The 15814-nt window shown below is 42.7% G+C and overlaps 1 protein-coding gene across 2 annotated transcripts in view; it reads right to left on the bottom strand.

The window, feature by feature from the left end:
- Positions 1 to 2584: 2584 nt before the first annotated feature.
- The window catches only part of PTPN5 (protein tyrosine phosphatase non-receptor type 5), a 167789-nt gene continuing 154559 nt past the window's right edge, over positions 2585 to 15814 (bottom strand). For both annotated transcript variants that reach the window (XM_088451781.1, XM_088451783.1), the window contains 2 exons: positions 9299 to 9412; positions 2585 to 8468 (listed from right to left, as the gene is read on the bottom strand). In XM_088451781.1, the coding sequence (XP_088307907.1) occupies positions 8375 to 8468; positions 9299 to 9412 (208 nt within the window). In that variant the 3' untranslated portion in view covers positions 2585 to 8374. The remainder of the gene's footprint in view (positions 8469 to 9298; positions 9413 to 15814) is intronic.

Below are 15814 nucleotides of genomic sequence, written 5' to 3'. Positions count from 1 at the left end.
CTTGTGAATATGATGTCAGAGGCATTATGTATTTATTAACAGTTATACAATCAGGTGCATAAATATTGGGACAGTGACAGAATTTTCATATTTTGGCCTCTATTCACCACCACAATGGCTTTGAAATGAAACAAACAAGATGTGATTTAACTGCAGACTTTCAGATTCATTTGAGGGTAATTACATCCAAAGCAGGTGAACGGTGTAGGAATTACAATGGTTTCTATATGTGCCTCCCACTTTTTAAGGGGCCAAAAGTAATGGGACTATCAACTTAAAAGCTATTTCATGGACAGGTGTGGGCTATTCCATCGTTATTTCATTATCAATTAAGCAGGTAAAAGGTCTGGAGTTGATTCTAGGTGTGACATTTGCATTTGGAATCAGTTGCTGTCGACTCTCAATATGAGATCCAAAGAGCTGTCACTATCAGTGAAGCCATCATTAGGCTGAAAAATCAAAACAAACCCATCAGAGAGATAGCAAAAACATTAGGTGTGGCCAAATCAACTGTTTGGAACATTCTTAAAAAGAAAGAATGCACCGGAGAGCTCAGCAACACCAAAAGACCCGGAAGACCACGGAAAACAACTGTGGTGGATGACAGAAGAATTATTTCCCTGGTGAAGAAAAACCCCTTCACAACAGTTGGCCAAATCAAGAACACTCTCCAGGAGGTAGGTGTATATGTGTCAAAGTCAACAATCAAGAGAAGACTTCACAAGAGTGACTATAGAGGGTTCACCACAAGATGTAAACCATTGGTGAGCCACAAAAACAGGAAGACCAGATTACAGTTTGCCAAACAACATCTAAAAAAGCCATTACAGCTCTGGAACAACATCCTATGGACAGATGAGACAAAGATCAACTTGTACCAGAGTGATAGGAAGAGAAGAGTATGGAGAAGGAAAGGAACTGCTCATGATCCAAAACATACCACCTCATTAGTGAAGCATGGTGGTGGTAGTGTCATGGCGTGGGCATGTATGGCTGCCAATGGAACTGGTTCCCTTGTATTTATTGATGATGTGACTGCTGACAAATGCAGCAGAATTAATTCTGAAGTGTTTCGGGCAATATTATATGCTTATCTTCAGTCAAATGCTTCAGAACTCATTGGACGGCGCTTCACAGTGCAAATGGACAATGACCCGAAGCATACTGCAAAAGCAACCAAAGAGTTTTTTAAGGCTAAAAAGTGGAATGTTATGCAATGGCCAAGTCAATCCCCTGACCTGAATCCGATTGAGCATGCATTTCACTTGATGAAGACAAAACTGAAGGGAAAATGCCCCAAGAACAAGCAGGAACTGAAGACATTTGCAGTAGAGGTCTGGCAGAGCATCACCAGGGATGAAACCCAGCGTCTGGTGATGTCTATGCGTTCCAGACTTCAGGCTGTAATTGCCTGCAAAGGATTTGCAACAAAGTATTAAAAAGTGAAAGTTAGATTTAGGATTGTTTAGTTTGTCCCATTACTTTTGGCCCCTTAAAAAGTGGGAGGCACTTATAGAAACCGTTGTAATTCCTACAACGTTCACCTGATTTGGATGTAATTACCCTCAAATTAAATCTGAAAGTCTGCAGGTAAAGCACATCTTGTTTGTTTCATTTCAAAGCCTTTGTGGTTGTGAATAGAGGCCAAAATATGAAAATTCTGTCAATGTCCCAATATTTATGCACCTGACTGTATATAGCACATACATATTCCACAGTGCTTTACAAAGGACATTTGGTCATTCATATCAGTCCCTGCCCCAGTGGAGCTTGCAATCTCTATATTCACTACCACATACTGGCCCTGATTCAGAGCCGGACGCTCTGACCAGAGCGCTCGCTCTGAATCAGGGCCCACCTCCATAAATATGGAGCGTCCTCCTGGACGCTCGTATAGCTGTGGGTCACCACCCACAGCATATACGAGCGTGCAGGATGATGGTCGCGATGGTCTTGACCATCGCGACCATCGAAACTGCGAACAGAAGCCTGCGGTTGAGTTTCTCAACCGCAAGGCCAGGAGTGATTTTGGCTCTATCAGAGCCAAAATCACTCCCACTGACATCACTAGTGATGTCAGTGGGGCCGGCTTCAGATGGTAGGCGTTCCCATGGGAATGCCTCCGTCTGGCAGGCACGCCCCCGGCACGCCCACCAAAGGGGGCGTGCTGTCAGTCAACATCGACAGCACGCCCCCTTTGATGAGACACTACGAGCGAAGGAAAGTCCTTTCGCTCGTCGCGTCTCGCGCATGCGCACGACGGAGCTCCCTCCGTCATGCGCAGTGCAGACCATCGACCCACTTGAGAGCGGACAGCCACTCGCGAGTGGGTCTGAATGAGGGCCACAGTACACACAGACGCATAGTGCATTGGAGGGATTTAAACACAAGACCCCAGAGCTGTGAGGCAGTAATGCTACCCACTACACCATCCTTGCTGCTTTAGGGAGAATTGGTCACAATAAAACAGCTACAACTTTATTTGTGCTCAGAGGAAAATAAAACTCACCTGCCGCTAATTAAATTGCGTGTAAAAATAAAATTGTCAGGAAACCAAACAATATACAGTAAATGATTTCTCAAATCTGCCTTTATTTGATGCAAAAAAACCACATCCGTTTACAGCAATAAAAATGACAGTGAAAACATCTTGGAGGTGATAAATCTATCACATTCATAAAAGAGCTAAAAATGCCCGGGCGATGCTGTTTTTTGTCTTCTTCTTAAATAATCAAAAACATTAGAGACGCGTGTCGGTGGAGCGGCTGGCGGAGAAAGGTTGAGCTATTTACAAATAAATCTGGGGAGGGGTGTTATAGGGTACAAAGTTTGTTAAAGCGACGATTTTTCTGTGATTTTTTTTCACTGGATTAAAAGGCAAAATATTGCGGCTTCAAATCTTGCGCCACGATCGTAGAAAATCGTCACTTTCACAAACTTGTACCCCATTATCCCCCCCTTCCATTTCTTATCAGAGATGATGACCGAAGAATATAGTACACAGTCCTTTATAAATCAGACGCACATGGTATACTTGTAATAAAAGATCCGGGGGATTTACAGTTGATGGAAATGGTTTGGGAATAATCCGGTTGGATTTTAGAAAGAGATTTCCAGAATTCCATTTAAACAAAAAATGATCTAAAAAAAAAAAATTAATAAAAAAAGTATGTGCCGTGCCTGTATTCAGCGCTGGTTCTAGCGCCTAATCTGACAGCGCTCACCCGCTCTTGCCTGCCATGGTGCAGCCATTATAGACAGTAATAAACAGCAGCGGTGCCATGATGTATGACAATGCGTGTATGACATCATCACACATGGCATTGTGGGCATGATGAGAAGAGGACGAACACAGAGCAGGAGAAACAAGGAGGAGGGACCCATCTGCCTTTACAAGGTAAGATTAAGTCAAACAGCGCCACCCTCTCCTTGTACAGTGCGCAGGGCCGCGATTGGTATTTTATTTTCTTGATGTCTTCTTTTTTTGCACCAATGGCCACACTTCCAATCAGGCCACGTTCCCTGAGCTCAGGGCGCCAAAGAAAACTTTTGCCCTGACCTCAGCGAAGTCTACAATCGGCCCTGTCTGTATTAAAGGGTGATTCAATTTAAATTTAAGCAATGTGCAGCTGTGCACATCACTCAAGAGTTACAGTAGCCCAACATTGCAGATTGTCCCCATGTGCTTCTAAGGGGTTTGCGGAAATATCTGCCATATTGGGTCGTCACCGGCAACTTGGACCATTGTGCAGAATTCGTTTGCATTCTAAGGATTTCAAGTCTCAGTTCTCTGATAGGTCAGAGCAAAGATTGGACACTTTATCTTGGTATTTTTGTGTGTAGTATTATAGTAAGGCTATACTGTATTATACCTGCCAATATTCCCAAACACGCTAAACAGTTTTGATTTTCTAGGACAGGAAAGTGACGGAGGAGCCCTGCAGGTTTGGGGGTGTAACTTCAGTAACAAAGGGAAATGCTTGGGTGGATTGGGGTGGGGTTTGAGTTACTAGGGTATTTTTTTTTCCCATGGTGGGGTGGGGTAATTACTACATTCCTATAAATGTTCCGCAGCTATATCAAAGTTTATTTTGTATTTTAGTTGGAGAAGCTCTGTTAATGAAAACGCTCCTACTTTGCAATTACTAGAAGAAATGCAACAATTTCCATTGGATTTTCACAAGTTGTTTTTTTTATTATCAGTTACTCAGATGTTGTGTTTGTGAAGCCGGGTGATTATATGGATTCTGTTACAGAAAGAGCACACAAACAAGTAGGAGCCGTTTGTACTGGGGAGATTAGCTGAGTGGTCTTCTATTACATTAGCTGAATGCCTCAGGTAGCTGCAACCTGTAATTTATATATGATATAATTGGCACAGAATGCTGGGGAAAATAGTAGCTGAAAGAATGACTAAATAGCAATAAATATGTGTTTAGTATTATGCATATACCTGACATATATAAGTAGAAACACATTTCACTACATAATACTGGCATTTTAGTCCTATATTATTCTTTATTCTTAATCATATTTATTTAAGTTAAGATGCAATTAATAATGTTTTATCGCATTGGCAATTATCTATTATATATATCCTCTTGAGACAAGGTTTACAGTATATAATGTTTCCTAATATTTAGTAATGGTTTATGAATTTAAAATAAATATTAAGTTTCCCGGAAATATAAATATTTAAGTATAGTATATAATTTTATATGCTCAATATTAATGTTATGATTGCTCATGTACCAGGAATATGTAAATGAGGGAAATTATGAATGCAGGGTCCAACCCATGAGGAACCTGAGAAATCCTTTCAAAGTAAAAAAAAAACTTTATGTGAACCTTTGAGACAAGGGGAAAAAACAGAAAGGCCCTAGTAATTGTTGCATTAATTATTATAAAGGTAATTTATTAATTATTGCTGTCAGAAATAATTGAAAATAATAATAAAGTAATAATTGAATGAGAGGAGATTAATAGAGTTGAAAAATGCCCCTGATGTGTAACAGACCAACAAGGATGTTTTAACAAATCAGGGGCCCGTGTATAATTGTTTTCTAAGGGGCCCACTAGCTGTTGGTGGCACCATCTTTCTATCAATGTCTTATTAAATATGGCGCCAACACAGAGGAAAGCAAAGACTCCTGTACAGCGCCATTATCGTCTGTGTCGGTGCCACTTTTCCAAAGACATCGCCGGAAAGAATGGAAACGTCTATTCTTCGCACAGGGTGTGTGGCGCGGGACCCTCCTTGCCTCATGGACCAATATGAACCCATTATATATGAGGGTCGATTCAAGAACATGGGTCACGTAGGGCATTCGTCTTTTTCAAATGAAAAACGGGGCATTCGTGGTGACCTGCTCAGTCTACAAAATTCACCCCAGACTTTACTTATGTCTCAAGGTAAAACAGGAAGCTATTTGTGCTGTTGGTTTGGGAGTTTAAATTATGGTAACATAGAATTTAATGTTTTTGGGGAGAAGAAATGTTTTTGTTTTAAACTAGAAATATATGAGAGCCCCTCATTATTATTGATATAGTAGTGATACATTAAAGGACAATGAGACAATCCTCAGAGTCAATGAATCACTCTGTGTAATCTCTTTGCTGGTTCCCCATTTTTCCCCACATATGTGGGTGGAGACTGTTAATGAAATACACATAGACAGATAGATTTATCAGACAGGTGCGGCTACTACGTCTCTGACACAATACAGTTAAGTCCAGCTATTATAGAAGAGCATTATCTTTGACTGTAGCAAATTATGTTATAATTGTCCAGGCCACAAACAGAGAATTCCCATATCAGAGGAACACTGGGGGGGCTGCACCCCGATCTCATCAGCGTAAGGATATGGAGAGGTGATTTTTTTAAATTTATTTTAGACTTTCAAGAAATATTTGCTATTCATTAAATAAAACAAGAATATTAAATTAATTATATAATACATGAATAATACTAGTAAAAATAATAATATGTTCATGTTTCTGAGATGTATTTAGAATAATAGCATATTTAATATGAATAATAGCTTTTCATTTTTTTTTCTGAATCCAAATCTGTTTATGCCAAAATTTCAAAATAAGAGGCAATAGATGAATTCTGAAGATTTGAATGGCAAAATTTGCAAAAAAAACACCCCAAAAATATTCACCTCTGACCTCTTAGGACAGGAAAGTCATTGACTAAGGGAAAGATGTTGTGATGTTGAAACTTGGAATAATAGCGCAAACTACGAATTTATTTGATACAAACACAACTTAAAGGGAACATTTGTTTATTTTAAATAGCGACTCACCCTGTCATCTATTAAAGCTCCCTCCATCTGTGTTCGGTGGCAACGAGAACTAACAAGCTACCTTGGAGGCGTTCTGTCTACAAAAAAGATAATATTGGCTAATTTGCAAATCATAAAAGTAGCGAATTTTTTTCCAACCCGGTGAAAGCAGCCATTTTGTGTGGCATTCTTAGACAGTGACGAGTAACTAAAGACATCCCTGGAGAACTTTGAACATGAATGGCTTGCACAAGATGGCCGCATTGGTGATGTCATTGGTTCCTATTGAATTGATTGGCTCGTTTCTTTCCAAGACCGGTTCAGCCCACAAAATGAATGCCTCTAATGTACATAGGCAATAAATGTACAGCCAATTTTAATATCTTACATAGACTCTGGGTTATTTTTTTTATGTATTTCTTAATTCTATCTATAGAGAAAGATGTTTGTGCCACAAGTTTTATAAATTCTTTGAGACGATAATGGGCATCATCAATAAATGTAATGGACAGTAAATTTCATGCCAGTATTTTAGAAAATGTAGAGCCGCCTAAGAAAGCCTGCCTGTGACATGAAATCACTGCACATATTAACACTTGCTAGCATGCATTATTTATATAAAATCAGTAAATACATCATGGGACCCCTCCCCAAATTACATAGTATAGATTTCCATTGATGGGCAATTATTGACCCTCCAGTCAACCACTCGATCAGGTAATCTGGCGGAATGGCTAAACAGTTTATTTTATACCCGACGCATTTTACTTGGTGAGAAAAAGCCACACAACTACTATAGTTTTAAATATTATAAATATAGTATAATGATTTTTTTTAAGGTGCAAATTTACTCTGTAACCATAGCAATCAGACATCCATTGCAGAGCTAGACAGATAAAAGCTGATTTCTGATTGGCTGTTGAGGTTTTGGTGCAGATATGCAATGTTAGTAAATAACCCCCATTTTTTGTTTTTGGGTTGAATGGTAAGGCTTCTTTATTTTTTTTTTGCACTGGGTCCCCCCACCCTGAGTGGATAACTAAGGATGATAGGCGCTGCAGCTGACAGTCGTAAAAACAATCTATGACAAGACATTTATATAATGGGGTATTTATACCAAGATACATTTTGAAGCTGTATAAACAGTGTGCACCACTAGCCTACAATCTCTGCGCTATTCGCGTCTGCCCAAATATGAGATTTTGAGTTGTAACACATCTATTTGCTAAATCGCACTGTAAATGTTTTATTACAAGTCGACTCCTGATTTCCCCCGTCTGCATTTAGATCACTATTAAGTACTGAAATTCTAATGTCATCTTTTCTACGACGCTTCCTCCCGCTGGCCATCAAATTTATTTTTTTTAAAGCTCATAAAAATATTCTGTAAACAACCTAAAGTATATAATGTTTTTTTTTTTTTTTTTTGTTAATAAACACATAAGTCCCCCACTCCCCCCGCAATTGAGGGGATAAAGTCACCCCCCCACACCACATTACGTTTCTTTACAAGATGAGGTATAATTCGTAATGCCGTATGAAGCTATTGAATTTTTCAATACAGAGGTTTGAAGTGTTCATGAACCATGTAACACAGTATTCGGTAGATAAAAATTTAAAAACAGTTCAGAAAAAGGCAAGAAATTACTCAGCGTAAATACGTTACATTATCCTGCGTGACATTGGAAATTTCAACACTGCAGTAATAAGCAATTTTGTATCTTTTTTTTTTTTTTTCCTGTACCCCCAGAAAAATAGTAAACTTAAAAACACAAATGTAGTTTTTCTTTATATAATCCTGTTACAAACTGATGTGACGAATCATATTTACAATAGAAATAGTTTTTTTTTTTTTGTTTTTTTTTTGTGAAGAACGTCCCACTTCATGAGTTATTATCAAAGGCGTGTGTTGGGTCCTAAATACTGTTGTAACTAGGTGCAGATACCCCTTGACCTGCCCTTGAACGTGAAAATGTCTCCCATTGTGTCACCGGTGGTCTCATATTTTTTTTGGGGGGGGGGAGAGATGAGTATTTCCGACACTTCTTGTCTGAGTTGAATCAGACCAAAAAAAATTCACCAAAGAGTTACTCCTCCACCGCGTGGGAATTCTGTTTTGCGAATAAGCTGAGCACATGGTGAACAAATTGGTATTGCTCACTGGTCTGAATCATTCCTCCCCTGGAGACAAAGAAAGGAAAAAACAAACAATAATTAAAGTAACATTACAGGAACAAAAATACAGAAAAGTAGCTGTAAAATTCCAATATTTATTTTATTTCGGGACATCGCAGAAGACCCCGACCAGCTCCCCCGGCCATCGACATCCCTTAGGATTTTGTCAGAACTATAATCGTGAGTGATTATGGGGCTGATGTGTTCGACACATGTTGTGCCAAAAAGCGCTGAAAAAGACGTTCCCCCGAAAATAACTACGCAGTCTGCAGAACCAGACGTATCATTAGATGTGTCCAGCTCGGCAAGGGCAGCACACGCACCGATTTAAACCAGGAGAGGACCGGAGAATAGCCGTCAGTTTCTGTAAGAAGAGGACAGGAGAATGGGTACCAGCCCGATGCCACCGGATTACATTGTCGCCAGGCTAAAGGGTTTCCTACACGATACTAGGGGCAAAATTTACTAAGCGGCGGGTTCTAAACCCTGGCGGTTTGACAGAGGGTTCTAAACCCGGGGTGTGGTGGTGGTTTGGCGGCGGTTTCTAAATGACAGCCCTGTTCTATTCTATTATAAAATTTGTTTTGACGGCGGTTTTGCAGTAGTTTTGGCCTTAGGAAATCTGCGGATAGCAAAACCCCCGCCAAACCGCCGGGGCTTAGAACCCGCTGCTTAGTAAATTTTGCCCTAGGTGTCTATCCCGTGACTTTTGGTGTTTCAGTGTAATTGGTAATTTGTTCTAGTGTTGGGTGACACCTGAGTACACCGTTGCTTGCAGTAACAGGAGCACTAGTTGTAATGGAAATACTTTAGGAATTATTGGATGATTGTCCAACCTGTCTAACCGCAGCTGGCAGGTCGTCCTCAGGATGTCCACGGCCCCCTCATTCTTCAGCTGCATGCACAGAATGGTGGTAGCGATGAAACATCCAGTTCTCCCAATCCCTGCACTGCAAGACAGCACAGACGGTGTAATGGTTAGCATTACTGCCTCACAGCAATGAGGTCATGGGTTCAATTCACACCATGGCCCTAACTGTGTGGAGTTTGTATTAGGGGTGAGCGGGTTCGGATTTCTGAAATCCGAACCCCCCCGAGCCCCCCCGATCCGAGTCCGATCCGAGTCAGGCTCGACTTTTCCCGCCTGACTCGGATTCTGAAATCGAGGCAAAACGTCATCTTCCCGCCTTCCGAGTCTCGCGGGTTTTGGATCCTATATAAGGTACCCACGTCGGCGCCATTTTCTCACTCGGCTGTGGACAGTGAAGAGGGAGGGTGGGAGTTAGGGCTGTGTAGTGTAGTGTAGTGTAGTGCTGCTGTTGTCCACTACTTCAAAGTCCATAGGGGCTGGCTGTGTTGTGCTGTGCTGCTGTTGTTAATAGGGGCTGTGTCCACTACTTCAAAGTCCATAGGGGCTGGCTGGACTGTGTTGTGCAGTCAGTTCTCCATAGGGGCTGTGTCCACTCCAAAGTCCTGTGCAGTGTCCCAGTCCTAAAGAGGTGCTGTAGTGTTGTCCAGGGGGTGCTCTGTCCATCAGGGGTGCTCCCCCCAAGTGCTAAAAAAATAATATATTTTCTGTGTTTGTGAATTGTGTGCGCAGTAGCCGCACGTGCATCAACAAAGTAGTGCCAAGCGTGCGCCTGTGTCATAAGTAAAGGGCCGGCTGGCTTGACCGTTAAAGGGTGCTGTAACCCCCGAAAGTACACTCCAGTCCAAACCAAAAAAAAAATTATTTTCTGTGTTTGTGAATTGTGTGCGCAGTAGCCGCACGTGCATCAACAAAGTAGTGCCAAGCGTGCGCCTGTGTCATAAGTAAAGGGCCGGCTGGCTTGACCGTTAAAGGGTGCTGTAACCCCCGAAAGTACACTCCAGTCCAAACCGAAAAAAAATTATTTTCTGTGTTTGTGAATTGTGTGCGCAGTAGCCGCACGTGCATCAACAAAGTAGTGCCAAGTGTGCGCCTGTGTCATAAGTAAAGGGCCGGCTGGCTTGACCGTTAAAGGGTGCTGTAACCCCCGAAAGTACACTCCAGTCCAAACCAAAAAAAAAATTATTTTCTGTGTTTGTGAATTGTGTGCGCAGTAGCCGCACGTGCATCAACAAAGTAGTGCCAAGCGTGCGCCTGTGTCATAAGTAAAGGGCCGGCTGGCTTGACCGTTAAAGGGTTCTGTAACCCCCAAAGTACACTCCAAACCAAAAAAATATATATTTTCTGTGTTTGTGACTTGTGTGCACTGTGGCTGCACGTGCATCAACAAAGGAGCAGCGCCAAGCGTGCGCCTGTGTCCCATAAGTAAAGAGCCGGCTGGCTCATTTCTTAAAGGGTGGTGTAACCCACAAAGTGCACTACTCTCCAGCAAAAATAAAAAAATATTTTCTGTGTTTGTGTGCGCTTTAGCCGCACATATATATATCAATATAACATAAATGGAGGACCAAACTTTCTCTGATAAAAATAAAATAGGGAAAGATCAAGAACCACTTCCTACTAGTGCTGTTGCTGCTGCTGGGAGTTGTTCATCATCCCAGAGAGGAAGTAGGAACATCACTACTTTTACTAAACAATTGACCCTCCAACAGTCCCTAGCGATGAGGATGAAGTACGACAGCAGTCATCCTGAAGCAAAACGTATAACTGAGGCCTTGACTGCTATGTTGGTGTTAGACGTGCGTCCGGTATCCGACATTAGTGCAGTGGGATTTAGACAATTGATGGAGGTAGTGTGTCCTCGGTTCCAAATCCCGTCTAGATTCCACCTGCATCCTCAAAGCAGCAGCGACAAGCGTGCGTCTGTCTGTTAAAGGGTGGTGACACCCTCAAAGTGTGCTACACAAACAATTAAAATATTGTTCTTTTTTTTTCTGTCTTTGTGAATTGTGTGGGCTGTAGCCGCACTTGCATCCTCAAAGCAGCAGCGACAAGCGTGCGTCTGTCTGTTAAAGGGTGTTGTAACTCTCAAAGTGCTCCAAAAAATAAAAAATTTTTTTTTAATGTGTTTGTGACTTGTGTGCGATGTAGCCACACTTGCATCCTCAAAGCAGCAGCGACAAGCGTGCGTCTGTCTGTTAAAGGGTGGTGACACCCTCAAAGTGTGCTACACAAACAATAAAAATATTCTTCTTCTTTTTTCTGTCTTTGTGAATTGTGTGGGCTGTAGCCGCACCTGCATCCTTAAAGCAGCAGCGACAAGCGTGCGTCTGTCTGTTAAAGGGTGGTGTAACTCACGAAGTGCTCCAAAAAATAAAAAACTATTTTTTTAATGTGTTTGTGACTTGTGTGCGATGTAGCCGCACTTGCATCCTCAAAGCAGCAGCGACAAGCGTGCGTCTGTCTGTTAAAGGGTGGTGACACCCTCAAAGTGTGCTACACAAACAATAAAAATATTCTTCTTTTTTCTGTCTTTGTGAATTGTGTGGGCTGTAGCCGCACCTGCATCCTTAAAGCAGCAGCGACAAGCGTGCGTCTGTCTGTTAAAGGGTGGTGACACCCTCAAAGTGTGCTACACAAACAATTAAAATATTGTTCTTTTTTCTGTCTTTGTGAATTGTGTGGGCTGTAGCCGCACCTGCATCCTTAAAGCAGCTGCGACAAGCGTGCGTCTGTCTGTTAAAGGGTGGTGACACCCTCAAAGTGTGCTACACAAACAATTAAAATATTGTTCTTTTTTTTTCGGTCTTTGTGAAATGTGTGGGCTGTAGCCGCACCTGCATCCTTAAAGCAGCAGCGACAAGCGTGCGTCTGTCTGTTAAAGGGTGGTGTAACTCTCAAAGTGCTCCAAAAAATAAAAAACTATTTTTTTTATGTGTTTGTGACTTGTGTGCGATGTAGCCGCACTTGCATCCTCAAAGCAGCAGCGACAAGCGTGCGTCTGTCTGTTAAAGGGTGGTGACACCCTCAAAGTGTGCTACACAAACAATAAAAATATTCTTCTTTTTTCTGTCTTTGTGAATTGTGTGGGCTGTAGCCGCACCTGCATCCTTAAAGCAGCAGCGACAAGCGTGCGTCTGTCTGTTAAAGGGTGGTGACACCCTCAAAGTGTGCTACACAAACAATTAAAATATTGTTCTTTTTTTTTCGGTCTTTGTGAAATGTGTGGGCTGTAGCCGCACCTGCATCCTTAAAGCAGCAGCGACAAGCGTGCGTCTGTCTGTTAAAGGGTGGTGACACCCTCAAAGTGTGCTACACAAAGAATAAAAATATTCTTCTTCTTTTTTCTGTCTTTGTGAATTGTGTGGGCTGTAGCCGCACTTGCATCCTCAAAGCAGCAGCGACAAGCGTGCGTCTGTCTGTTAGAGGGTGGTGTAACCCTCAAAGTGTGCTCCACAAACAATAAAAATATTCTTTTTTTTTTTCTGTCTTTGTGAATTGTGTGGGCTGTAGCCGCACTTGAATCCTCAAAGCAGCAGCGACAAGCGTGCGTCTGTCTGTTAAAGGATTACATCGGTGACAGCATCCAAGTAGGCATGTCAGACAGTCCGTACCTGTACTGGCAGGAAAAAGAAGCAATTTGGAGGTCCCTGTACAAACTGGCTCTATTTTACCTGAGTTGCCCCCCCTCCAGTGTGTACTCCGAAAGAGTGTTTAGTGCAGCCGGGAACCTTGTTAGCGAAAGGCGTAGGAGGTTGCTTCCACAAAATGTGGAGATGATGTTCATAAAATGAATGATCAACTCTTCCAGGGAGACCAGCCTCCAGAACGTACAGAGGGACCTGTGGTTCCAGCAGGGACGAATTAATACTCTGTGAGGATGAGGATGTACATAACACTGAAGAGGGTGAGGAATCTGTGGATGAGGAGGATGAGGACGACTTCTTGCCTCCGTAGAGCCAGTTTGTGCAGGGACAGATTAATTGCCAGCTTGTTTTGTGGGGGCCCAAACAAACCAATCATTTCAGCCACAGTTGTGTGGCAGACCCTGGCGCTGAAATGATTGGTTTGTTAAAGTGTGCATGTCCTGTTTATACAACATAAGGGTGGGTGGGAGGGCCCAAGGACAATTCCATCTTGCACCTCTTTTTTTTCTTTGCATTATGTACAGTTTGGGGCCTAGTTTTTCAATGCCATCCTGTCTGCCACTGCAGTTTCACGCCTAGATGGGTCACGTGTTTGTGCCGCCCACTCGTGTCGCTTAGCATAGTCATCCAGCTACCTCGGTGCAACCTTTTGGACATAAAAACACTATTGTGAGGTGTGAGGTATTCAGAATAGACTGGAAATGAGTGGAAATTAAGGTTATTGAGGTTAATAATAGCATAGGAGCAGAAAAACCTACAAATTCTGTGATTTTAGCTGTTTTTATGCTTTTTTTCAAAAAAATACAGATCCAAAACACAAAACCCAGAACCCAAAACACGGAAGGGTGGTTTTGGCAAAACCAATCCAGATCCAAAACACGAAGAAAGATCCAGATCCAAAACCAAAGCACAAAACACGAAAAGTGGCCGGTGCACACCCCTAGTTTGTATATTCTCCCTGTGCTTGCGTGGGTTTCCTCCGGTTTCCTCCCACACTCCAAAAATATACTGGTAGGGTAATTGGCTCCCAACACAAATTAAACTGTGTGTGTGTATGTGTGTGCGCATGCGATAGGGAACATAGATTGTAAGCTCTACTGGGGCATATCCACAGCCATATAACAGGTGACTGGCACAGAGTATAACCACAGCCATCACACAGGTGACTGGCACAGAGTATAACCACAGCTATCACACAGGTGACTGGCACAGAGTATACCCACAGCCATCACACAGGTGACTGGCACAGAGTATATCCACAGCTATCACACAGGTGACTGGCACAGAGTATAATCACAGCTATCACACAGGTGACTGGCACAGAGTATAACCACAGCTATCACACAGGTGACTGGCACAGAGTATAACCACAGCCATCACACAGGTGACTGGCACAGAGTATAACCACAGCCATCACACAGGTGACTGGCACAGAGTATAACCACAGCCATCACACAGGTGACTGGCACAGAGTATAACCACAGCTATGACACAGGTGACTGGCACAGAATATACCCACAGCCATCACACAGGTGACTGGCACAGAGTATATCCACAGCCATCACACAGGCGACTGGCACAGAGTATATCCACAGCCATCACACAGGCGACTGGCACAGAGTATATCCACAGCTATCACACAGGTGACTGGCACAGAGTATACCCACAGCTATCACACAGGCGACTGGCACATAGTATAACCACAGCCATCACACAGGCGACTGGCACAGAGTATATCCACAGCTATCACACAGGCGACTGGCACAGAGTATATCCACAGCCATCACACAGGCGACTGGCACAGAGTATATCCACAGCTATCACACAGGCGACTGGCACAGAGTATATCCACAGCTATCACACAGGTGACTGGCACAGAGTATATCCACAGCCATCACACAGGTGACTGGCATAGAGTATACCCACAGCTATCACACAGGTGACTGGCACAGAGTATACCCACAGCTATCACACAGGTGACCCAAAAAAGTTAAACAAAATGTAGAAAATTAAAGTAACTTTTGCTGCTCCATGACCATTGGGGTCCCAGCTGTACCTTGCACAGGTGTGTGCATGTGCGTGTACAGGTGTGTACGTGTGCATGAACATATGTGTACAGGTGTGTGTGCTTGTGATTGTACAGGTGTATGTACATGTGCGTGTACAGGTGTGTGTGTGCAGGTGCGTTTATGTGTGCTTGTGCAGGTGTGTGTACAGGTGTGTGCGCGTGTACAAGTGTGTGTACGAGTACAGGTGTGTGTTCATGTGCTTGTACAGGTGTGTGTATGTGTGTATGAATGGGTGCTTGTACAGGTGTGTGTGCATGTACAGGTGTGTGTGTACGTGTGCTGTACAGGTGTGTGCGTGTACAGGTGTGTGTACGTGTGCATGTACAGGTGTGTGTATGTGTGCGTGTACAGTTGTGTGTACGGGTGTGTTTACGTGTGCATGTGCGTGTGTACCGGTTTGTGTACATGCATAGGTGTGTATGTACGGGTGTGTGTACAGTTGTGTGTAGGTGTGCATGTGTGTGTACAGGTGTGTGTATGTGGGCATGTGTGTGTACGTGTGCGTGCATAGGTCTGTATACATGTGCGTGTATGGGTGTGTCTACAGGTATGTGTACGTGTGCGTGTACAGGTGTGTGTACATGTGCATGTACGGGTGCATGTACAGGTGTGTTTACGTGTGTGTGTACGTGTGCATGTGTGTTTGCGCCTCAGTTATGAGAAATAATTAAAATTTTTAAAATGCTTTTTCTATAAAAGAAAGAATTAATTTAGAGGCCCATTCATCAGTAATCACATACTCTCGTGATATTAGCGCCCATGAGCGCA

This window comes from Taudactylus pleione, unplaced genomic scaffold (genome assembly GCF_031769625.1).
Source record: "Taudactylus pleione unplaced genomic scaffold, aTauple2 ptg000027l, whole genome shotgun sequence".
NCBI lineage: Eukaryota > Metazoa > Chordata > Amphibia > Anura > Myobatrachidae > Taudactylus > Taudactylus pleione.
The sequence above is the reverse complement of the archived record's forward strand: the minus strand, read 5'-3'. Positions and strand labels throughout refer to the sequence as shown.